This window comes from Geotrypetes seraphini, chromosome 14, assembly GCF_902459505.1.
Source record: "Geotrypetes seraphini chromosome 14, aGeoSer1.1, whole genome shotgun sequence".
NCBI lineage: Eukaryota > Metazoa > Chordata > Amphibia > Gymnophiona > Dermophiidae > Geotrypetes > Geotrypetes seraphini.
The window spans coordinates 13,878,452-13,904,293 of record NC_047097.1 but is presented as its reverse complement, the minus strand read 5'-3'; the positions used below and the strand labels follow the sequence as shown (position 1 = coordinate 13,904,293).

The following is a 25,842-nucleotide window of genomic DNA, read 5'->3' as shown; positions in this document are numbered from 1 at the left end:
TATTTGATGTGGTAGCATGATAAGAAGGAAAGTCATATGCTATGATCTGTGATTTTCTCTCAATAATGGAAAGATGCATAATAAAGAGATTAGATTCATACCATAGAAACATAGAAAATGACGGCAGAAAAGGGCCACGGCCCATCCAGTCTGCCCACACCAAGACCCACCCCCTATCTATCTCCATGAAGAGATCTGACATGCTAATCCCACCTTTTCTTAAAATCTGGCACGCTGCTGGCCTCAATTACCTGTTGTGGAAGATTATTCCAGCGATCAACCACCCTTTCGGTGAAGAAATATTTTCTGGTATCACCATGAAATTTCCCACTCTTGATTTTCCACGGATGCCCTCTTGTCGTCATGGGTCCTTTAAGAAAAAAGAGATCTTCTTCCACCTCGATACAGCCCATGACATATTTGAATGTCTCGATCATGTCTCCCCTCTCTCTGCGTTCTTCAAGTGAGTATAGCTGCAACTTATCCAGCCGTTCCTCATACGGGAGATCCTTGAGTCCTGAAACCATTCTGGTGGCCATTCGCTGAACCGACTCAACTCTCCGCACATCCTTTTGATAATGCGGCCTCCAGAATTGCACATAGTATTCCAGATGGGGGTCTCACCATGGATCTGTACAATGGCATAATAACCTGGGGCTTACGGCTGATGAAACTTCTACGGATAGAACCCATGATTTGCCTAGCCCTGGAGGAAGCTTTCTCCACTTGATTGGCAGTCTTCATGTCTTCGCTAATGATCACGCCCAAGTCGCATTCTGCAACAGTCCTTGCTAGGATCTCGCCATTTAGGGTGTAAGTCCTGCATGGATTTTTGCCACCAAGGTGCATGACCTTGCATTTTTTGGCATTGAATCTTAGTTGCCAAGTCTTTGACCAATGCTCAAGCAGGAGTAGGTCCTGCGTCATACTGTCAGGCATTTTGTCGGGCACTGTGCTAACGTCCGATGAGCTTTTGCCTGCTATGTTGCATAGTTTGGCGTCATCGCCGAATAATGTAATTTTACCTCGAAGCCCCTCAGTCAAGTCACTTACGATGATGTTAAATAGGATCGGGCCCAAGACCGAGCCCTGCGGCACTCCGCTGATCACTCTGTCGTATCGAAGAAGGTACCGTTAACCACTACCCTCTGTTGTCTACCCTTAAGCCAGTCCCTAACCCATGCAATTAATGTTACACCCAGTCCCATCGAACTCATCTTGCTCAATAACCTGCGGTGTGGGACGCTATCAAATGCTTTCCTGAAGTCTAAGTACACAATGTCCAACTTCCTTGTTACCCAGTCAAAGAAGCTGATCAGATTTGATTGACAGGACCTTCCCTTCGTAAAACCATGTTGACGGGGATCCCGTAGTTTCTCCTCGTTCAGGATTGTATCCAATTGGCGTTTGATTAGTGTTTCCATAAGTTTACTTATTATCGATGTGAGACTCACCGGTCTGTAATTCTCAGCCTCTGTCCTGCTTCCCTTTTTGTGGAGTGGAATGATGTTAGCCGTCTTCCAATCCAACGGAACTCTTCCTGTACTTAGGGAAAGATTGAAGAGCGCGGATAACGGTTCCGCCAGGACGTCACTCAGTTCCCTGATTACCCTGTGGTGTAGTTTGTCCGGTCCCATGGCTTTGTTCACCTTGAGTCTAGATAGCTCATCATAGACACTACTGGGCGTAAACTCAAAATTTTGAAATGGATCTTCCGAGCTTTCCCTTGTCGGCAGCTGAGGGCTGGATCCCGGTGCCTCGCAAGTGAAGACCGAGCAGAAGTATTTATTTAACAGTTTGGCTTTTTCGAAATCTAATTCCACAAAGTTCCCGTTGGGTTTCCTAAGGCGTACTATCCCATCTGTGTTTCTTTTTCTTTCACTAATGTACCTGAAGAAGGATTTATCGCCCTTCTTGACGTTCTTCGCAAGGTCTTCCTCCATTCTGAGATCTCCGTAGAGAACCATTGTGGTCTATTGTTTCTTCGCCATTTACTTACTGATTTGACGTAGTGGTTGGTTGCTTCTCGTATGGTTGATTTGAGAGTAAGTTTGGCGAGGGTACCTTGATATTTTTTCCATTGGATAAGGATGGCATGCTGAACCACAGAGTAATCCATCTGTGCTTGTGAGCATACTACAGAAGATGTCAATCACAGCTTTTTAACTCCTCCCCCTTCTCCCTGGTCTTTGCTGCCCGCTTCAGTTCGTACCAAAGCTGGTAACAGCCTTACAGTAGAAGACAGGAGGAGGGGTACGGGGAATTTACCGAAACGAAGTGTCTGTGATCTGCTCTGATGAATGTAAAACAATCACTAAAGAAACAATAATGTAGTTAAAACATTAGCAAGCCTCTGAGAGGAACAATGAATACAAGAAAAGGAGAAATTAGATTCTTATCTGCTAATTTTTTTTCTGTTAGCCTGTAGACCGGTAGTTAATCTTTACAGATGGGTTATATCTCACTGTGACCAGCAGGTGGAGACTGAGACCAAAACTTGGTTGTAGTATATTAGCTGAGGCTCCCTCTACCAACCCAGTCTTTTCTCAGTCTCCAGCAGGTAGAAGTAAGAAAAATCTGGCTCCTTCTGTTAGGCCTATTAGAATTTGTTTTAGGACTCCTGGTTCTCCTTTTAGTGCCGGACGGAGCTTGGACGGGTCCTGTTTGGGGATCCATCAGGCCTTGGGGGTGTCAAACCCGGTGGTGTCAAACCCAGCAGGTCTTGTGCTGGGTCCCTCCCCCCCTTCCTCCACCGCCCCACATTTCTGTAGTGGTGCCCCAGTTGGCAGCCTGGCCACCAATACCGGTCAGGCCTCCAGCTTTGAGAGCTGTGAAATCTGTTCTGAAAGAAAAAAAAAATCCTGAAGCTATGCTGGTCTAAAGGGCTCTTTTCCTTTAAATTTACTGTATTTTATTGTCTTTTTCTGCTAACTGGCACTTTTTTCTCTAGCTAGGTCGCATCTGGAGCAATGAGCACTTTTGTAAGGGGAAAAGTGCTCATTGTTATCCAGTCGCAAGGCACTTGCGGCTGGCCTGTTCGAGCGAGGCAGGCCGCTGCGAAGGGGAATCCTCGTCGGCATCAGGTGCTGGCAGCCAGGGATCCCCCTTCACGAGTGTCTCGTGGCCGGCAACTGTTTGTGGGGAAGCCCAGGCTTCCCTTGCCGCCCACGCGGGAGGTTCCCTAGCCGCCAACAGTCAGGCACAAAGGATTCCCATACCGTGAAGCGGCCAGGGGCTCCCTTAACAGCTGATGACGGGTTTTCCTGCTTAGTGACTGAGATGGTTTAGGCCTCTTAGCCGCTGCAGGTCTATGGAGGTTCTTTTTTTGGCGGTTCAGCTCCATTTTTGGCGGAAAGCACCTCTATTTTTATTTAGCCTCAGGTGACCTTGCCCCTATTTGGTAACACAGGCAGCAGGTTGTTTGCTGGGATGATATGCTGAAACACAGGCACATACTTAAGCAGTCCCCAAAGTCTAGGGTGGTATAGATGAGCCTGCTCAAAGTACTGAGGACTCAAAAGAGGTATCCACTTATGCTGCTATATCCACCCTGTAGAATTTGGTAAAGGTATGAAGGAAGGACCAAGCTGCAGATTTACAAATCTCTTTGGGTGGAATTCCCAGAGCTTCTGCCCAAGAGGAGGCCACATCTCTTGTCGAATGTGCTTTCAATGAAATAGGCAGTTGATATCCACAGCCAATGTATGCAGAGGATATTGCTCTACGAATCTAACTAGAGATGGTGGCCTTGAAAGCAGGTCTACCTCGTCTCGCCTGATTGGTTAACACACTTATCTTCCAAGGATGTCTCCTCGACCCGGCTTCGTATAGGAAGACAAGAAAGGTACTTGTCAGGAATATCGAGTCTGGCAATACACCCACAAAGTCAAAATAGCAGTCTCCCAACAGGGCCCCTGTTTCGCAAAAAGTGGATTTATTGCCACTCAACTTTCTATCTAGATGGTTTAGATCAGGGGTGGGCAAACTTTTTGACTCGTGGGCCACAATGGGTTCTTAAATTTGCCAGAGGGGTCGAGCGACCTCGGGGGGGGGGGGGAGGGGCGGTGCCAGCACCAGGCAACCGAGTTCTGAGGCGCTGCAAAATGATGATGGTAAGAGACAGGGCTAAGGCAGAAAGAAAGAACCCCCCCTCCCAAAGAGCAGACTGTTGTCTCTGGTTTCTGCTTTCATCTTCTTTTCACTCTCTTCCTTCCAGCATCTGCCTGTTCCATCCACTGTCTGCCCTCTCCCCCTTCACTGCTCTCATTTTTATCTCTCCTACACCAGATCTAGCATCTTTGTCCCTCTCTCCTTATTTTTCTGACCCCTTCCCAGCATCAGTCTCTCTACTTTCTCATTCCTTTGTCTCTCCCACCCTGACCCTGTCCCCTCCTTTAATCTCCCTGCCAGCTGTCTCCTTCCTTTCTCCCCCTTCTCCCTTCCCTCCTCCCCCCTATCCAACAGTAACTCTCTTCCCTTCCCCTCCTCCCCTCCCAGCAGCATCTCTCCTCCTTACCTCCAGGTCCAGTAACAGCTCTCCCTTTATTTTCCTTAGTTCAGCAACTTCCCTGTCCAGTAGCAGCTCTCCCTTCATTTTCCTTAGTCCAGCAGCTTCCCAGCCTCCAACCCTCCCTTCCTGGTGCAGCAGCAACTCTCCTTTTATTTTCCTTAGTCCAGCAGCTTCCCAGCCCCCTCCCTTCATTGTCCAGTAGCAGTTCTCCCTTTATTTTCCTTAGTCCAGCAGCTTCCCAGGCCCCAACCCTCCCCTCTCAGTACTTGCCTGGACTAGCAGTGCTGGTGCTTTGTACAGTGGCCCCACTGCGCAAGAGAAGAACCAGGGAGCAGCTCCTCTAAAGCGCTGCAGCTTGTGCCTGCCACAAGCACTTCATCCACTCAGGTGCGAGGTCTCCTCTAGGCCATTTGCGACACACGACTGCACCACCCACTAAACTGCACCGAACAGAGGTCGGCAGTGACGCTCGCACTCCTTCCACACAACAGTCGCCCGCCCCCTGAGTGGGGCCGATTGCAGGAGAAGAGCACAGGGAGCAGCTCCCCTAAAGTGCTGCAGCTCGCGCCTGCCACAAGCTGACGGAGGTCAGCGGTGGCGATGCTCATGCTCCTTCCACACACCAGTTGTGCAAAAGGGCCGGACGGTCAGCAGGCCAATTTAAACATCTAAACGCTCCGGATATGGCCCACAGGCCGTAGTTTGCCCATGTCTGGTTTAGATTGATTATTTCTATACAGCTTTGAAAATCAGTAAATCAAGAGTAGTGTTATTTGAGTGGGGTTTTTTTTATGACTGAGGATGTGTCATCTTCTTCAAATATTGATCTGAAGCTAGATTGTCTTCAGGATAGACTGCTTTATAGTTATCCTAAGGTCTTTTTCTCTACTACTCCTTGATCTGGAATAGTTCACCTCACTGGCTGTTAATCTGAATGTATTATTTTTGGACTTTTGTAATTTAAAATATTCAAATTGGAATTTTTCTTGTATTCAAAGCCTACATTAAATCATAGAGACTACTGATGCAGGCCATAGGGCCGAAACACATACTTGCCAAGTCATTCAAATCTGAATAAAAACATCACAGCATTTCTGGACATCTTCACTGTGTTCATATGAGTGTTCCCTGAATTGTCACTGGGACAGAACCAACGTGGAGTTGTAATGTACCCATGTATTTTATAGAATGCATAAGAACAAGCCAAGAATACATGCAAAATATTACCCTGCTTTTTTGGGAGAACTTGTAAATTTGTACACTTTTGAGGCTGGTATTGGGTGCCTATTTTACGAAGATGCATAGGCACTTAAGTGGCCTTTATAAAGTAGGCTTAACCTAGGTATCTATATATAATTTGGATAAAGGCATCCTGTTATAAAGATAGCTCCAAACTCTTACCTTAGAAGAGTCCTCAATGGCCTTGTGCAGGTTCCTGAGTTTGAGGTGGCAGGCTGCACGATTCAGGTATAAAGCTGGAAGGCGTCTATTTATTCGGATTGCCAAATTGTAAGCATTCACAGCAGCAAGATAGTTTCCTGCTTCAAACAACTTGCTAAAATAAAAGGAATAGAAAATATTTCACTTTTTTTAAAAAATGTAGTACTAAAAGAATCAAAGCAAGGAAAAGCCATGAACGTTATAGATAGGAGATTGAAACTACATATTTTGAATACTTTGAAATTAAATGACCCAGCAGAGGTACTTATGTTCTTAAATATGACATATAATCAAATTAGAACAGTCTGGGTAGATTTATGTTCTATATCTTTCTACAAAAAAAATGATAAAACAAAAACTAAAGTGCCACGGCGTTTTTTCAGGCTGACACCATTACAGGGCAGAAGTTATGGAGCACAAGTCCTAGTGAGGATGATTACATAGTGACATGGTCACTGGATGTTAAATGTGATTGGAACATGTTCAGTTATAGTCATTTCTCTTGATCTCCTGACGAAGCCATGGGCGAAACGATTGTGAAGTTTCATTGCTGTTTGAAGCTAAGTTCCACACTTATAATGTTTACAGAATATTTATGATATTTATAATATTTATATTGTTTTAACATGATAAGATTTTGCATTAAGGGTGGTGAGTGGTGATTGACTGGTGATTGATAAATTAATCCCCCGCATGGATCACCTTAGACTGCCCTATAGTGAGTTGGGGAATTAATTTTTGAGGTCGCACCACAAATGAGTTTTGAATGAAAGCTCAGCCTTACCATTCTTTTCAGTATTGATTAATGAAGTATTTATGATCTTTGGCAATAGTTATTTCACCCCACATTTTTGTCGTTTATCATTTTTGATTTTTCAGTGGGATTTTTTTTGTCTTTTTGATTTTGTGTTTGCTATATCTTCCTACACCAGGAAGTTGAAAAACATCTAATATAATAAAACCCTTACCCGCACATGCGTAGTTGAAACGGCGTGATCCCTGCCACCATGATTTGTGCTTCCGTGGCCGTGTTCTATGTGCGGTGCATGCGCGGCGGTGGAGTCTGTGGCGGTTTGATTTGCGGTGCTTAAGAGGAGCATGCAACGCCGATTTTATCCATTGCTGACGTCGCTTCCAGCCTAGGGCAGAGAGGGAGGCTTTAACTCGCTGCTGCTCCTGCTTGCTTTGTGCCTTCCTCGCTGCTGGGTCCTGCTCCTGCCTTCGCGCAAAAAGAAAGTAGGTGGGAACTGGCAGCGACGAAGGACCGAAGCAAGCAGGAGCAGCCAGTTGTGAATGCTGCGCTGCCAACGGCAGTGTGAGATCTGAGAGGAGAGGGGAGGGGGGATGAGAAACGCTACTGATGGCTGGCCTACTACAGGACAGGGGGAGCAGAGAAGGGGTGCTGCTGGACAGGGGCAGGTAAAAGGAAGGGAATAGGGCTACTGCAAGACAGGGAGAACGGAATGGGTGCTGCTGGACAGGGGGGAGGTAAAAGGAAGGGAGAAGGGCTACTACAGGACAGGGGGAACAAGCAAGGGGTGCTGCTGCACAGGGAAGGATGGGAGGGAATTGCTGCTGCTGCACAGGGAAGTGGGGGGGAGAGGGAAAGGAGGCCAGGGAGCAAACATGCTATGCTTTGAGGAGAGGGGTGTGCTGGGGAGCAGGCAGGAATCTTGCTTTGCTCTGGGGGGGGAGACAGAAGGGGGGCACAGAGAGAGACAGAAAGAAAGGCAGGCAGGCATGGCACCACAGAGAGAGACAGGCAGGGGGCCACAGAGAGAGACAGAAAGACAGGTAGGCAGCGCATGAGAACGAAAGACAGACGCACAGAAAGACAGCGAGCAGGGAGAGAGACAGAAAGCAAGAAAGACAGAGACGGGGCCAGGGAGAGAGACAGACAGAAAGCAAGAAAGCAAAACAGACAGACAGGGGGCCAGGGAGAGAGACAAACAGAAAGAATGACAGACAGGGGACCAGAGAGACAGACAGCGGCCAAGGAGAGAGAGACAAAGAATAAAAGACAGACAGACAGTGGCCAAGGAGAGAGAGAGAAAGAAAAAAAAAACAACAACCAGAGAGCCAGCCAGCAGCCAAGGAGAGAGAGAGAAAGAAAACAAACAAACAAAAAACAACCAAACAGCCAGCCAGCAGCCAAGGAGAGAGAGAGAAAGAAAAAAAAGTCAGACAGCTCACAAGGTAAGTTATCATTAAATTTTGTGATCTGTTAAGTCTACACATCTATTCTAGCACCCGTTAATCTAACGGGCTTAAACACTAGTTTCCTATAAATATAGTTTGAAAATGGAATGTTATGTTCAGTCTTACTTTCCTTTATCTTTTAACCATTCTGGATTCTTTTCCTCTTCTGTTAGGTCTTTCAATGCCAGATCATCAGCATCAATTGTTCTTCTAGCTTCTGCTTGCTTTTGTAGCCACTGTGATAAAAAGAACACTGCACTTAAAACACTTCACTGGACTTTCAATTCTCTTTAGATACTAGAAAACAGGAAAGAATTCTCATCTTCTTGTCGGAAGCAGAAGAGACAAGCTTCAGGTACTCATACACCACAGTTACTTACAGTAACACGTGTTATCCAGGGACAGCAGGCAGATAGTCTCACATGTGAGTGGCGTCATCCATGGAGCCCAGATGCGGACAGCCTCGCAAGCAGACTTGCTTGTAAAACTTTAAGAAAGTTCACGAGTGCCTTCCCACCTGACACAGGGCGCACGTCTCCTCAGTTCAGATAGCTAGCCAAGAAGCCAACCAGGGGAGGTGGGCGGGTTGTGGGAATATCTGCCTGCTATCCCTGGATAACACCTGTTATGGTAAGTAACTGTGCTTTATCCCAGGACAAGCAGGCAGCATATTCTCACATGTGGATGACCTCCAAGCTAACCGGAATGGGATGGTGGGAGTGTTGGCAATTTAGGAGAATAAATTTTGTAAAATTGCCTGGCTGAAATGGCCATCCCGTTTGGAAAAAGAATCTAGACAATAATGAGAGGTGAAAGTATGAACTGAGGACCAAGTGGCAGCTTTGCAGTAGGAGTAGACCTAAGGAAAGCTACTGATGCTGCCATGGCTATGACTTTATGGGCTATGACTCGACCCTATAGATGCAGTCCAGCCTTAGCATAGCAGAAAGAGATGCAAGCAGCCATCCAGTTGGAGATGGTGCGCTTGGAAATTGGGTGTCCCATCTTGTTTGGATCAAAGGAGACGAAACATTGAGGAACAGATCTGTGTGGCTTAGTGCGTTGCAAGTAGAAAGCCAAAGCACACTTACAGTCCAGAGTATGAAGAGCTGTTTCTCCAGGATGAGAACGAGGCTTTGGAAAAAACACTGGAAGTACAATAGATTGGTTGAGATGAAATTCTAAAACCACTTTAGGCAGGAATTTAGGATGAGTACAAAGGACCACTTTGTCATGATGGAATATTGTGAAAGGTGGGTCTGCTACTAAAGCTTGTAGCTCACCGACTCTGCGAGCAGACGTGAGAGCAATGAGAAAAACCACTTTCCAAGTAAGATATTTCAGATGAGCCAAAGCCATTGGTTCAAAAGGAGGCTTCATCAATTGAGCAAGAACAACATTAAGATCCCAAACCACTGGAGGTGGTTTGAGAGGTGGACTGACATTGAAAAGTCCTTTCATAAATCTGGAAACCACAGGATGAGCAGAAAGGGGTTTCCCTTCTATAGGTTGATGGAAAGCAGCAATTGCACTGAGATGGACTCGAATGGATGTGGATTTTAGGCCTGATTGAGATAAATGCAACAGGTAATCGAAAACTGAAGACAAGGAGGTAGATTGAGGCTCCTTGTGATGAATGGTGCACCAGACAGAAAATCTAGTCCATTTGTGGTTGTAACATTGTCGAGTGGTAGGCTTCCAAGAAGCCTCTAAAATGTCCTTGACCAATTAAGAGAAATGGAAATTGGCAGGTGTAGAGACTGCAGGTTGGGATGAAGCAGAGACCCCTGACTCTGAGTAAGCAGAGAGGGAAAAACTGCTAGAAGTAGTGGCTTCCTGCTGCTGAGTTGAAGTAGAAGGGAGAACCGTGGTTATCTGGGCCACCGAGGAGCTATGAGAATCATGGTGGCAAGTTTGTGTTTGACGAGTGTCTTGAGAATGAAAGGAAATGGAGGAAATGCATACCAAAATTGATTTGTCCATTCCAGAAGAAAAGCATCTGCCTTGAGGCGATGAGGAGAGTATATCCTGGAGCAGAACTGAGGCAGTTTGTTGTTGTGGGGAGACGCAAGGAGATCTATCTGAGGGGTCCCCCACTGAGTATATCCTGGAGCAGAACTGAGGCAGTTTGTTGTTGTGGGGAGACGCAAAGAGATCTATCTGAGGGGTTCCCCACTGAGAAAAAATGTGATGGAGAGGTGAGGAATTGAGTGTCCATTCATGAGATTGCAGAAGACGACTCAATTTGTCCGCCAGACAGTTTTTCTCTCCTTGAAAATAGACCGCTTTTAGAAAGGTGTTGTGAAGGATTGCCCAATTTTACACCTTTTGAGCTTCCTGGCAGAGAGGGAGAGATCTTGTGCCTCCCTGCTTGTTGATGTAGTACATGCAACTTGATTGTCCGAATGAGGACTACTTGATTGTGGAGAAGATGCTGAAAAGCTTTAGGAGCATTGAAGAACGCTCTGAGTTCCAACAGATTTATGTGACAGTGACGATCCATGCTGGACCAGTGGCCTTGAGTACGGAGACCATGGAGATGAGCCCCCCAAGAGTAGGTTGAGGAATCTGTCGTGAGGACTTTCTGATGAGGAGGCATTTGAAACAGTAAACCTCTGGAGAGATTGGAAGAGAGCATCCACCAGTGGAGAAACTGTCTCAATGAAAGAGTCACTGTAATGTGCTGAGAGAGTGGGTCGAAAGCTGCCTGCACTCACTGAGATGCCAGGGTCCACTGAGGAATTCTTGTGTGAAGTCTGGCAAAAGGAGTCACGTGAACTGTAGAGGCCATGTGACCTAGAAGAACCATCATGTGTCTCGCTGAAAGTGAAGTGAGGGATGACACTTTGTGACAAAGTTGAATGAGAGCAACCTGACATTGTTGAGGAACGAATGCTCTGAGTTTCACAGGATCCAGTACAGCTCCGATGAACTGTAGAGTCTGAGAGGGCTATAGCTGGGATTTTGGAAAGTTGATTTTGAGCCCCAAGATTTGGAGGATCCAAGAAGTCCATTGGGTCGCTACATAGCCCCCTGAAATGTTGAATCTTTGATGAGCCAGTCGTCCAAGTACGGGAAAACCTGAAGACCATGGTTTCACAGAGCTGCTGCTACCACCACCAAGCACTTGGTGAAGACTCGGGAGATGATGCCAGGCTGAAGAGTAGCACTCTGTACTGAAAATGATGATTTCCCACCCGAAATCTGAGGAACTTGCGAGGGGCTGGATGAATGAGAATGTGAGTGTAAGCCTCTTTGAGATCCAGAGAGCATAACCAATCGTTCTGATCTAGAAGGGGATACAAGGATGCCAGAGACAGCATCCAAAATTTTTCTCTGACAATAAATTTGTTGAGTGCTCTGAGATTCAAAATAGGTCGCAGATCACCCGTCTTTTAAGGAACTATGAAGTAATGGGAGTAAAAACACCTGCTCTGCTGTTCCAGGGGAACTTCCTCGATGGCATGGAGATGAAGCAGAGCTTGAGCTTCCTGAAGAAGAAGGGTGGACTGGGACAGATCGGAAGGATACTCTCTTGGGGAAAGATCTGGAGAAATCTGGATGAAATGAAGAGAGTAACCTTCCCTGATGATAGAGAGGACCCAGAGGTTGGATGTAATGAGTTTTAATCGATGGTAATAAAGATGGAGAGGACAGAGGTAGAACGATTGAGGTTATGCTCTGTGTGAGATGGTCAAAAATACTGAGAGGCCTTGGAAGCAGCAGGAGTCTGAGGTTTTTGCTGCCATTGTTGCTGCTGTTGTTTCTTAGGATGCAGCCTTGAATAAGGAGCTGCCTTCTTAGGAAAATGCCTCTGGTAGGATGGAACAGGCCTATAATCTTTGGCAGTGGTCTAATGATGGAAGCAAAGGACTTCTCAAGCTCAGATAAGCGCTTGGTAGCTGTCTCAATAGAGTCATCAAACAAATCATTGCCCTGGCATGGGATGTTAGCCAGATGATCTTGCAGATTCGGGTCCATGTCCACGGTACGAAGCCAGGCAAGGCGACGCATGGCCACCAAAAAGACAATGACCCTAGAGGACAGTTCAAAAGCATCATAAGCAGATTAAACAAGATGCATGTGAAGTTGACCCAGAGTGTTGTGTAATTGTTGAAACTCTGGAAGTTGATGCTGGGGAAGATATTTGAAAAAAATCAGGCATGGCATTGACCAAATGCTTGACATAAGATGTGAAGACAAAGTTGTAGTTCAAAACACGTGTTGTCATGATTGAATTTTGATACAAGCGATGACCAAACTTGTCCATAGTCCTGCCCTTGGCAGGATTGGTACGTTTTAAAGAAAATTCCACAAGAAGAGACTGGTGGGATAATTGAGACTTCTCAAATCCCTTACAGTGGACCTTTCGATATCAAGATTCCAACTTCGCTGGCACAGCAGGAAAGGAATATTGTGTCTCAAGATTTCATTTGAAAGTTTGAGAAAGAATGCCATTGATAGGTAATTTGAGAGACTCCCTAGGAGGATGAAGCATTCCCAGTTCTTGCAGATACTCCTTAGAGTATTTTGAGTCAGATTCTAAAGATATGTTAAGATCTTTACTCATCTTACATAGAAACTTGGTAAAAGATACCGGGTCTGAAGAGGAATGACCTCGTTGGGGAGACGGTGATCGAGAACTCCTTCAGGTACCTCTCATAGCAGAAAACAAAGGTGAAGCCTCTCTGGAGTATTGATACCTGATATCTGAGTCCAGAGGCAAAGATGACCCACTTCTGGAATGTGAAGAGAACCTCACAGGAGAAGAACTCGACTGACGAGAGTAGTGAGGTTCTATAACAGGTTTGCTCGACGAAGGAGTGTGTGGTTCAAGGTTCAAGGTTTCAAGGTTTATTAATATTTGATGTATCGCTGAATCTGTTTACAAAGCGATGTACACAAGTAAAAAAGAGATAAAATTATAGAGATACAAATTAAAATTCATTAACATCCAATTTAAGACAAGACAGACTTGAAATGGGGAGGAAAGAAGGGCAAAGATTACATTTGTTATATCTAGAAAAACAAATACGGGAAAAAACATAAGGAAACGGGGGTAGGTAAAAAATTAAAAACTAAAACATTTTTAATATTGAGTATTAAAAGCATCTTTAAAAAGGTGAGTTTTTAAAGATTTTTTAAAAGAAAGAAGATCTTTTCCATTTGTAATATGTTGTGGTAAAGAGTTCCACCATTGTGGGCCCATAACAGAAAACATGATCTCGAAGAACCTTGATGCCTGGATAAATGAGACCTGTCTCGAGAGGAAGACCTGGGCCTCGATGAATGCCTCAACAGCTGATTTGGAGAAGTATGTCTTGAATCATGGTCTCGTGATTGAGTCGGATCCAATCTGGAAGATGAAAGTTGAGGCGTCCTCGCTCTATGCCTCGAAAAGGGCAACGCCTTATGTGAAGAGGTAGGGCTGGAAGTTGGAAAATGAGGTCAAGACACCACCAAAAAGGATTCAGCTTCTTGTAACAAGGTATCTCGAGGCACTCTTAAGGACTCCTTGTATAGAGTGTGTAGACTGAGCTCAAGGCACTCTCAAGGACTCAACTCCTTGTATAGAGTGTGTAGATTCTTCTGGAGGTACTCTTAAGGACTCGACTCCTTATATAGAGTGACTAGGTTGAGTTCAAGGCACTGCCAAGGACTCGACTCCTTGTAATATTGCTGAGTGCTCAGGCTGAACTACAGGAAGCAGAGTCGAGGCAGGAGTGAATTGGGCAAGTATGTTACCAAACTCTTGATGGAGAATAGTTGCCAACATATTCTGCAAAACTGGCACCGAGACCATTGAATCTGGTACATTTAGTGTGGCTATAGTCTCCGAGGAAGACGACCTCAAAGAAGAAAGAAGTCTCAATTTTGAGACACATTTCTTGGGGAGCTTCAAATCCACCAGTTCTAAGGGTGGCATGTCCGGGGAAGTTTGCTTAGCTATCTTACCTGAGGGAGACAGTGAGGATAATGGCTCCTCAGGAGAAGATTTAGCTAATTTTCCCAAAGACAAGGACTTCCCAAACGAGGAAGATTTGATTAAGGTCAAGGTGGAGGTGAAAGGCGGTAACCCCATAGAAGACTTCACTGGAATTGGGGTCAAGGTCGGGGTTGGAATTGGGGTCAGGGCCTTAGATAAAGGCTTATCCATACCGCCAAATATTTTTTCTACTTGAACTCGACTTAGTTTAAGAGCTCGAGTTTGAAGGGTAGCACAGTGGGCATAAGACTCCGGACAATGGTCAGGTCCTAAACACTGTACACATCATTTGTGTGGGTCAGTGAGGGAGATCATGCTTCTTGAAGCCTGTGACCGGCCGAGACATAGAATGAAACACAGCCGCGGCTAAATCGAAGCCCGCAGGCTGAAGCCTGCTGTGACACGAAGAAAATAAACAAAACTCAATTTTGTTTGTTTTTTTTAAAAAGGAAACATGCAATAAACACAGCGACCCTGTAAGGAAAAAACACGAGTCGCAGTGAGAGAAGGCACGAGTAAAACTAAGTCTAGCGCAGAGCGTCAAAACAAGGACTTCTTGGCTCCGCAGAAAACTGAGAACTGAGGAGATGCGCATCCTGTGTCGGGCGGGAAGGCACTCGTGCATGCGCAGTGTGGCAGTCACAAACTTACTTAAAGTTTTACAAGCAAGTCTGCTTGCAAAGCTGTCCGTATCAGGGCTCTATGGATGACGTCTCACCCACATGTGAGAATATGCTGCCTGCTTGTTCTAGGATAAAAGTATTTAACAAATTGGTTTACAATATTAAAGAACCTGCTCCTTGTTAGCAAGGAGAATGAAAAGTTGAGAATCTGAAATACTGTACAATTAGAGGAAAAAGCAGAAGGCAATTGTAAAAAAAATATTACTTATTTCTTCAAAGTAGAGGAAACTAGAAAACCTCCAAACTAGTCTTTTAAAAGAATCGGGAGTGGAATACTGAGGATGCATTAAACCTGCTGGGCCTCTGTCACATGGCAAAATCCTAATTTATTACAATTATGAGGACCACTCTTACTGTAGCAATGAAGTAATAGATGCCAGGTCTAATAACATACGAGTATCCCAATTTGAAAGAATTACCCAATGTTGTTTGACATTCTAAGTCCTGGCCATTGGTTTTCACCTCTATGAGCAATAATACCACAACATTTAGTGGACCTTTTATAGCCTTATGCACTGGGAAGGAACCTGATATCATCTCAGTCTTGTTAGCTAGTCACTTGCTGTGCTCTGCTAGACTATCAATTTCCAAAATAAGAGAATTTAACTTTTATGCCCCTCATCTCTGGAGTGTTTAGCCCCAAAATATGAAAGCATGGCTATTTGGAACAAGTTTCTTAGCAGTAAGAACAGAGGTCAGTATTTAGTTGTTTTTTAGGTTTTTAAACTTTCCATTGCCTAGGTGGCTTTTAAGGGATTTTATTCCATTTTAATACTGTATTTGTATTGAACTGCTTTTAGTTCCAACTTGCTTTGGGGTATTTAGGAAAGGACAAGAAATTTAAAAAAAAAAAAAAAAGATTAAAATATTAGAGATGTTTTAACTAAACCTTTACCATTTTAGACAACACCCCCCCCCCCTCCCCACAACCTTACTTAAATAGAAGAGGAGAGAAAATGGCAAGCAAGTTCTCCCCTTCTTCCTCCTTATACCCTGACCAACAATTTGTATCATTTCCAAAATACTAAAATAGCAGTTGTGGACATAAAACAATAGAAACAGAGACTTATGACATTCTTTTCTTGTTCTCTAATCCTGGTTAATTCAGCTTAAACCATGATTATTCTAAATTGGGCTCTTGGAGAACACCTTCTCCCACATCGAAGACCCAGCACCCAGAGTTCCTTGTGCTATTCTAAGCCCTAAGGTGAAAGTAGCACAGTGTTGCTCATTGTTCAGCTGACCTTACCTCCTCCTCTTCTGCAACTAGAGATTCTCTGAGCGCTGTAGGGAAGGTCCGGGGTGTGAAATGTATTTTAATGCTTCCTGCAGACCGAGGGGCAGGCAAAGATTCTTCTTCCAGCTTTTTGGAGAATATATTCCCAACTGTAAACACAGGATTGCAGAAACATACTATACAAGAAATTCTGTTCATACATATAAAAACTGCTACAACATTTATAATTCCCTCCATTTATCTAGCATTCTCAAGAGCATAACTGCTGTGGGTAAAGAGTTGCTACTGATTTCTTATGGCAGTGGATCCCAAATTGTAGTTCCGAGCCCAGCAGTGCGTCTGCCGGCAGGTCATTGGATTAAAAGCCCACTATGGCTTTCAAATCAGAAAAATCTAAAATGCAAAACAGCAGTTTGTATGTTAATAATATAAATTCACATTATTAACGTAATGAGGACCTCTTCGTTCGGATTTTAAAGTAATTTTTATATAGTAGGGTTTTGCCAGATTTTGAAACAGTTTGGAAGAGGTAACAATTTGAGAATTTCATTGGTTAGCAGAAGCCAGAATACGTGAAGACCATGCTAAGAAACAGAACTCTCCTTAATAGGCTTTTTAAAAGAAGAAAAAAGCTCAAGAAAACAACCACCAAATGCATCCAGGAAAAAGAATATCAATTCCAGTCCAATATATACGGACAAATTCATAGAAAGCATGAAACGAAGATGCAATATTCAGTATTCACAAATATTTAAGCAGTCCATATAGTTTGAAATACATGGGTCACTTAACACATTTGAAACTCCATGTTTTTACTTAAAAAGTACATGCATATTTTGCACATATTTGTGTAGGGCTCAGCAGGAGAAAACCAGAGTGTCAAAGCAGCTACTGATTGGTGAGGCCCAACTTTATTACATGAAGATTTCCTTCACTTGCCGGCGCTCTGGCTGCCCTCTCCTGCCTCTCTGGCTGCCCTCTCCTGCCTCTCCAGCTGCCCTCTCCTGTCTCCTCTGTCTAAAAACCGTATTCACAGTTTTTCAAAATTTGCGGGGGTTCCTGGAACGCAACCCCTGTGAATTTCGGGGGGAGTACTGTATGTGTATTTTTGATTGAATTCTTTCTCCAAACGCCTGCTTTTCCTGCAACTAAAGTATGAAAGCTGTGGAACATATCCAAACATCTAGCAATAGAAAATTGCTCTCCCCATAGACAATAGATTTGAAGTTACAATAGATACCGAAATTTTATATTTTACCATGCTAGATAGTTAGGGTTAGTGTAAACTATCATTCCCCTCACTAAAAGGTATCCTCTATGCGGGAAAATTAGGAAAATCTCTCTTCTTCAGAATCACAGGGCTGTGGAATAACCTTACTACCCCTCTGCGGAATCAGGTCTCCTTCCAACTATTCCGTAAGCACCTGAAAACTAGTCTTTTCACAAAAATGTTAACGCTTTCCTTCCTCCCTATACTTAATCCACCAAACTCAATGTGTTATTCTTTTCCTTTATTAAGCTCTTGTAAACCGTGCCGAGCTCTATATTCATGGAGAGGATGCAGTATATAAACTTAAGGTTTAGTTTAGTAATTCTGAGCATGCACAACAGTATCTCCAGCTCCCTCAGTTAATCTCACAGCTCAGGAATGAATGCAGTTTTTAAGAAGATAAGAGGGATTGTGTGCCTGAATAATCCTACTGTTTATGGAAACCACGTCACAGATTTTAAAAAAACAGACTCAAAGTGAAAATATTAAAAACTTACTCAAAAAATTATAAATACCACAACCATCAAGAGAGCAAACTGATACAATATATTCAAATCATTCAGACCTCATACACCTTGGGCATTATTTGAATAACTTTCATACCCATTACTGGGGTGGTGTATTCACGTTAGTTTCTCCAGGGGTGGTGCTACTTTAATCACAAAAATTGTTCACCACACCGCACATCCGCCTCTTTTAATGAGTGTGACTGGATTTACAAAGACTTATTTAGCACACAGACCTCAGACCCACCACTCCACCGCCTAGCAAAAACTTCAAGCGGGAAGAATTATGTGGCTCTTCATCATTGGCCCCAGCACTTATTGCTTGGACTCTAATTTAAATAATTTAATAATATATAATAGATTCCATAAATATCATTTAATAACCTTTAAATAAGATTTAGCTTGACTTGTCATGCTAAATTTTAACCTCACTTATCTTATTATGCGTGACCCGGGAGGAAATGGCCCGACATGTTTCACACTGATGTGCTTTATCAAGGGTCCCCCATGGCCGCTAATGTCATCCGACTCCTTAAAGCATTCTAGGAGTCGGATGACATTAGCAGCCTTGGGGAACCTTTGATAAAGCACATCAGTGCGAAACATGTCGGGTAATAGGAACTCTCTGGTCGCTATGTGGGTGATTAGCTTCACAAAGGGATAGTAGCCTTGAAGAAACCCTCTGGGTGAAACATGTCGGCTTACTAATCCCTCAGAACCTGACCACTTAAGTTACCGTATTTGCCGGCGTATAAGACGACTGGGCTTATAAGACGACCCCCCAACTTTTACAGTTAAAATATAGAGTTTGTTATATACTCGCCGTATAAGACTACCCCTTCTTCCGCACACCTTCTGCACAACCTTCTGCCTGCCTGTCCCCCCCTTAAAGGCCTGTCTCCCCCTTGAAGGCCTGCCTGCCTGCCTTTCCCCCCTTGAAGGCCTGTCCCCCCTTGAAGGCCTGCCTGCCTGCCTGTCACCCCCCTCCCCCTTGAAAGCCTGCCTGCCTGCCCGCCCGCCCCACCCTGAAGGCCTGATGCCCCGACCCACCCCGAAGGACCGCTCGCCCCCCTGGCCTCCCCGCACCACCTATGAAGCAGCCGCAGCAGGATCGCGAAGTCAGCGTCAGCGATCCCTGCGCTGCTTCCTGCGCCACGGTCCCGCCCCTCCTCTGACGTCAGAGGAGGGGCGGGATCGCTGACGCTGACTTCGCGATCCTGCTGCGGACTGCTTCACAGGTGGTGCAGGAAGGTCAGTGGGGCGAGCGGTCCTTCGGGGGTGGGGGGGGATTGAACGGCAAGGCCGGGAGCACCCCCTTAGGGCTGGCACCCGGGGCGCACCGCCCCCTCCGCCCCCCCCCCTTGGTACGCCACTGCATGTAAACAGTACCCGGCATATAAGACGACCCCCGACTTTGGGGAGGATTTTAAGGTACTGAAAAGTCGTCTTATACGCCGGCAAATACGGTAAGTATTAAATAAATTAAAAATTATTTATAATATTTATGAATTTGAAGGACATAACTACATCTCACTAAAAATATTAAAATTCTTGTAAGAGACCCGTTGAAGATTAAATGCATAAAGCCAGATACTATGAAATACACTTGAGTATTTCATAGTATCTGGTGGCATTTCTGAGGGTCTAGGTGACTAACATCATATGAGAGAGGGATTAAGAGGTGGTCGAAGTTGGACCACTCTTGAAGTAGTATATTCATATGACACGCTCTCTCACAACTATTTGGGTACTCTGATTATATAATTCAGTGTTCTGTAAAGGAACATAAAAACATAAGAATAGCCTTACTGGGTCAGGCCAATGGTCCATCAAGCCCATTAGCCCGTCTCAAGGTGGCCAATCCAGGTCACTAGTACCTTGCCAAAACCTGAGGAGTAGCAATATTCCATGCTACTGATCCAGGGCAAGAAGGCTTCCCCCATGTCTTTCTCAATAACAGACTATGAACTTTTCCTCCAGGAAACTGTCCAAATCTTTCTTAAAACCAGCTATACCAGCGATGTTCAACCCGTGCGTCCCCGCTCGAGGGCGATGCGGCGTTTTCCTCTGCCGCCCTCGGGTATTTACATTCTTGCCGGCTCCCTCCTCTGTCTTGCTGCAGTGTTTGCGACGTCAGAGAGAAGGCTTCCAGATCAGCTGCAGGGGGCGTGTAGGAGCCACTGCCCGCGGCTTTGAGTGAACACTACAGCACGATGGAGGAGGGTAAACACCTGCGGAAGGGATGGAGAAGGACATGTTGGGACTTGAGAGGGAGGGAGGGAGAAGGACTTGTTGGGATTTGAGAGGGAAGAAGCACAAACAGGATAAATGATGGAAGGAAGGAGGGGCATGAACTTAGGACACAGAATGAAGGGAAAGAAGGAGGGGAGCATGAGCTATAAGATGAAATAATGGAGGGAGTGAGGTAAAGAGATGTTGAGGTGAGGGAGAAAATAGAAAAAGAGAATTGGGTGTCTGAGAGAGAGAAAGAGGGTGCACATGGGGAGATGAAGAAAGAGGAGAACTGTTGGGCAGAGAGAGGAGGGAGAGAGAGATAATTATTGGACATGGTGGTGGGAGAGGAGTGAGGTAGAGATGCATGGGCGCGGAGAGAAGGGGGAGAACATGCTTGGCCAAGGAAGCCTCCTGGACAGTTGTTTTTTGGTTGGGTGTTTTTTTTTTAAGTAAAGAGAGGGAGGGTATTAAAAGAAGTGCCAGATTGGGCATGGGGGGAGAGCTTATGGGGCCAGAAACAGAGGACAGAGAGAGATGGTGGGCAATGGTCTGAAGGGAGAGAAGTTGGACCTGGGGTGGTGTGGAGGAAGAGGAAAAGAGGTACTTAAAGGGAGAACTGTTGGGAAGAGAAAGGGAGAAATGGTGGACCTGGGGAAGGGAGGCAGGCAGGCAGGGGGAGAGATGGGATGGGGGGCAGTTGGGAAGAGAAAGGAAGAGAAGTTGGATCTGGGGATGGAAGGGAGGGAGGCAGAGAGATGCAGCATATCTCTTTTTCCCCCTCCATTTCATTGTTCAGCATCAAGGGGGGAGGGAAGAAGAAAAACAGAAAAGAGAGGGAGCAAAATGTTGGACCATGGGGATAGAAGAGGAGATATGGACCCATGGGAGGGCAGGAGAAAAGAGAGCTGGGATAAGAAGATGCTAGGAGATGGAAAGAAAGGGAGTGGGATTAAGAAAGTGGTGAGCCATGTAGATGAGGTCAAAAGAGAGATGACAAGATGAGTGAGAGAGCAGTGAGTACAGTGGTAGAAATGTGGTAATGGGGAGTAGATAGCAGGAAGTAGAAGGCTGGGAAAGGAGTGAGATGGGAAATGGGAGAGCTAGGGACTTAGAGAAGATGGAGAATTGAGAGGTAGCTGAACATTTAAAAAGAAGGGTGAGAAAGAAGGCAAGATTTGAGTGGACAGAGGCAAAAAAGAAAACAAAAAGTTAAGAAAGCTGAAAGGGAAAAATTGGAGACAGGCATAAGAAGGAAATGGAACGAGAGAAGAGGAGAAAAAAATGGACAGCAGACACTGGAAAGAGAATTAATTGAAGATAGGCAAAAAGCAGAAAGAGAAACAAGATGATGAAAAAAAAAAACATCCAGACAAGGTAAAAAAAAATTGTTTTATTTTGAATTTATTAATTGGAATATGTTAGCTTTGGGATATGTGCATCACAATTATTTTTGTATTCAGTGGCGTATTCATATACAGTTGATTTGGGGGAGGGACTGGAGTCCAAAATTAGTGGATGGGCACCAAAGTTTCTCCCTGCCTGAGTGCAATTTATAAATACTTGAGCTAGTAGGGATTCCTAAGCCCTGCCAACTGAAGACATCTTCCTCCAGTCTGGCAACTCAAAATCTCTAAGCTTTGCAGTCAATGGCAATATCCTCAAGCTGCCACTTGCATGCATGAAAGCCAAGGGGGGGAGGGGGGCAGGGAGGAGGGAAGGCAGTAGCTCTGCAATTTTGTTGCCAGCTGCAGAACTTGGGAAGTTGGAGGGGGTGGAAGAGGCCATTAGTTGGTGAGGCTTGGGAATCCCTACTAGCTACAGCAGGGGAGATGTTCATTTTAAGGGAGCCTAAGCTCAAAGTGGGAGGCCCAAAAAAGCAGTAATATTTACCCTGACTGAACGATCCTCCAGGTGCGCTGCCGACAGCTGATTCAGCATCCCCGCTTTGATGAGGCTCACCATAGCTGTAATAGAAGTGAATGAGAGAACCAGGAGCGTGCATCCCTTCTCATCAGAGTGGGGATGCGGAAGTCTGTGGCTGCTCCCACTGTCAGCAGTACACCTAGAGGATCACTCAATCAGGGTAAGTATTACTGCTTTTTTGGGTTCCTCTTTACAGTGTCCCTTTAATGAAGTTTTATTATTAGATATGTACATCTTTTATATTAGTGATTGCAAATTTAGGACCTGCTCAATCTTTTTTTTTTTTGCTCATTTGCTAGTGTTAGTACGGCCCCAGAAAAAAATTTTTCATCCAATGCGGCCCAGGGAAGCCAAAAGGTTGGACACCCCTGAGCTACACTATCCGCTTTTACCGCAACCTCTGGCAATGCGTTCCAGAGTTTAACTATTCTCTGAGTGAAAAAATATTTCCTCCTATTGGTTTTAAAAGTATTTCCCTGTAACTTCATCGAGTGTCCCCTAGTCTTTGTAATTTTTGATGGAACGAAAAATCGATCCACTTGTACCCGTTCTAGTCCACTCAGGATTTTGTAGACTTCAATCATATCTCCCCTCAGCCGTTTCTTTTCCAAGCTGAAGAGCCCTAACCATTTTAGTCTTTCCTCATACGAGAGGAGTTCCATCCCCTTTATCATCTTGGTCGCTCTTCTTTGAACCTTTTCTAGCGCCACTATATCTTTCTTGAGATAAGGAGACCAGAATTGAATGCAATACTCCAGATGAGCGATACAGGGGCATTATGACATTCTTAGTCTTGTTAACCATCCCTTTTTTAATAATTCCCAGCATCCTATTTGCTTTTTTGGCCACCGCTGCACATTGGGTGGAAGGTTTCATTGTATTGTCTATGATGATACCTAGATCCATTTCTTGGGCGCTTCTTCCAAGCACCCATAGAGCAATGGTTCTCAACCTTCCTAATGCCACAACCATTTAATACAGTTCCTCATTTGTGGTGATCCCCAACCATAAAATTATTTTCATTGCTACTTCATAACTGTAATTTTGCTACTGTTATGAATCGTAATGTAAATATCTGATATGCAGGATGTATTTTCATTGTTACAAATTGAACATAATTAAAGCATAGTGATTAATCACAAAAACAATATGTAATTATATATTGTGCAATATTTATTTCTAATTACAAATAAATGTATGTGGGCGTATCACACCGTACACCGGCGGCTGAAGAACGCTGTCTTCGCCCGATGGACGTGCCCTACGATCGGCAGTTGAAGAACATTGCCTAAGACCATCGGAAATATGTGTTTTACGATGGTCTTAGGTGACCTCTGTGAAAGGGTCGTTCGACCCCCCAAAGGGGTCGTGACCCCCAGGTTGAAAACCATTGCTATAGAGCCTTTATGGAGCCTACTATATTAAGGAAAAGTAGGCACCTACTTTCCTTTGTAGTGCAGTTGGGTACATATGTCAAAAAAACTGAAGGACTGGAGGAAAAATCAATTTCACAAAACAAATCATTCACTCCAGTGAATTTAAATCAATGTATGTATTAAGTCACTATTAATAATGAAGGAAAAAAAGTCTCAGGTGGCCCTTACAAATAATCAGGCACACTCACGGAGTAAGCACAGCATTTCAGCATACCAGTAATATAGCTCACATAAGCTGTACTCCGAATTGACCATCCTAGGTAGAGAACGACAAGAGGACAAATTTTTCCCATCCCCGCGGGAACTCATTTTCCTGTTCCGTCCCAGCCAGTTCTTTTCCTGTCCCTGCCTCATCCCTGCAAGTTCCGTCCTCATCTGCACAAGCCTCAAACACTAAGATCATATGTGTTTGAGGCTTATGCAGTTAAGCCAGAGCTTACAAGAATGGACAGGGACAGCAACAAAACCCATGGGGAGGGGGAAATTGAGTTCCTGCGGGGACGGAGAAAAATATGTCCCCATGTCATTCTCTAATCCTACTCTCACCAAGATATGTACCAGACTCAGTATATATCTCAAACTCCTCACCTCCAATATATAATCCCCAGCTCCTCAGAAGTACCACCTGGGCTCAAAAGTTTTCACTGCCCTACGCTTTTTAGTTTTAGTTTTAAATTATTTATTCATTTTAAATCTTAAACAAGTGTACAATAAAATATCCATTAAACTTTCAATATAACACTTGAAATTCTTAATCATATCATCTAGAACAAAAATATACATCCCTACCCCCCACCCTTCTTAAAGTAACTAAATTTCTTGAGTCATTTTAAAACAGACAATAAGTGTACATAAATATATCCATTATAATTTCAATACAGCACTTAAAATTCTTAATCAAATCCTCATAAACAAAAATAGAAATCCCCTCCCTCCCACCCTTCTTAAAGTAAGTAAAACAAACTTTCAAATAAAAATTATATTGCCCCCCACCCCCCAATGTGTAAATATAATCTCCCTTAAAAAAAATGATGTCTACTCATTACAATACTTTTCCATTGGTCCCCAGATCTTTATAAACTTATTGTAAGTTCCTTTCTGCATAGCAATAGCTCTTTCCATCTTATAAATATGGCATACTGAATTCCACCAAAATGTATAGTTAAGATTAGGGTAGTTTTTCCAATTGTTAGTAATATGCTGAATGGCGACCCCTGTCATTATTAACAAAAGTTTATTATTACATGACGAAATTTGACTTTTTTTCCTCATAGATATACCAAACAAAACGGTGTCATAGGATAACGCAACATGGTTCTCTAGAACAGTGTTTTTCAACCGCTGTTCCGCGGCACACTAGTGTGCCGCGAGATGTTGCCTGGTGTGCCGTACGGTCAGGGCCGCCATCAGGGCAGTACCACCAGTCCTGCATTCAGGGGCCCGGGCTCCCTCAGGGTCCTAGGCCACAGTCTAGGGAGAGGGGCGGTCCGCCCCACGTGGACAGGAGAGAGCTGGACGGGGGACCCGCGGAGTTCAATACATCTCGAGCCGCGAGACTTGTCTTCTGTTCCTGCCTGCCCTGCAGCTAACATATAGCCGATCGTAAGCGTTCCCCGATGTCAGCGCTGACGTCGGAGGGAGGGCTTAAGCAAAGCCTGCCCTCCGACGTCAGCACTGACGTCGGAGAATACTTCCGTTCGGCTATTTGTGCGCGGCAGGGCAGGCAGGAAGCAGAAGACAAGCCTCGCGGCTTGAGCTTCGTTTTACTGAGAAAGTTGTAAAGATGGGCTGGGAGGCAAACACAGAACATAAAAGGGGGGAGGGAGTGCGTTTTGGACACAAGGCATGAACTTGGGAGAGAGGAAGGGAGGGAAAGAGATGCTGAGGTGGGGGGAGGGAATGGGTTTTTGGACACAGAAGGCATGGACTTGGGAGAGAGGAAGGGAGGGAAAGAGATGCTGAGGTGGGGGAGGGAATGCGTTTTTGAACACAGAAGGCATGGACTTGGGAGAGAGGAAGGGAGGGAAAGATGCTGAGGTGGGAGAGGGAATGTGTTTTTGGACACAGAAGGCATGGACTTGGGAGAGAGGAAGGGAGGGAAAGAGATGCTGAGGTGGGGGAGGGAATGCGTTTTTGGACACAGAAGGCATGGACTTGGGAGAGAGGAAGGGAGGGAAAGAGATGCTGAGGTGGGGGAGGGAATGCGTTTTTGGACACAGAAGGCATGGACTTGGGAGAGAGGAAGGGAGGGAAAGAGATGCTGAGGTGGGGGAGGGAATGCGTTTTTGGACACAGAAGAAATGGACTTGGGAGAGAGGAAGGGAGGGAAAGAGATGCTGAGGTGGGGGAGGGAATGCGTTTTTGGACACAGAAGAAATGGACTTGGGAGAGAGGAAGGGAGGGAAAGAGATGCTGAG

The 25,842-nt window shown here is 44.9% G+C and overlaps 1 protein-coding gene across 2 annotated transcripts in view; it reads right to left on the bottom strand.

Annotated features, from left to right (window-relative positions):
• The window catches only part of DNAAF4 (dynein axonemal assembly factor 4), a 61,072-nt gene that overhangs the window by 16,586 nt on the left and 18,644 nt on the right, over positions 1 to 25,842 (bottom strand). For both annotated transcript variants that reach the window (XM_033919744.1, XM_033919745.1), the window contains exons 5-7: positions 16,068 to 16,204; positions 8,276 to 8,385; positions 5,912 to 6,065 (exon numbers count right to left, since the gene is read on the bottom strand). In XM_033919744.1, coding sequence (XP_033775635.1) covers positions 5,912 to 6,065; positions 8,276 to 8,385; positions 16,068 to 16,204 — 401 coding nt within the window. The remainder of the gene's footprint in view (positions 1 to 5,911; positions 6,066 to 8,275; positions 8,386 to 16,067; positions 16,205 to 25,842) is intronic.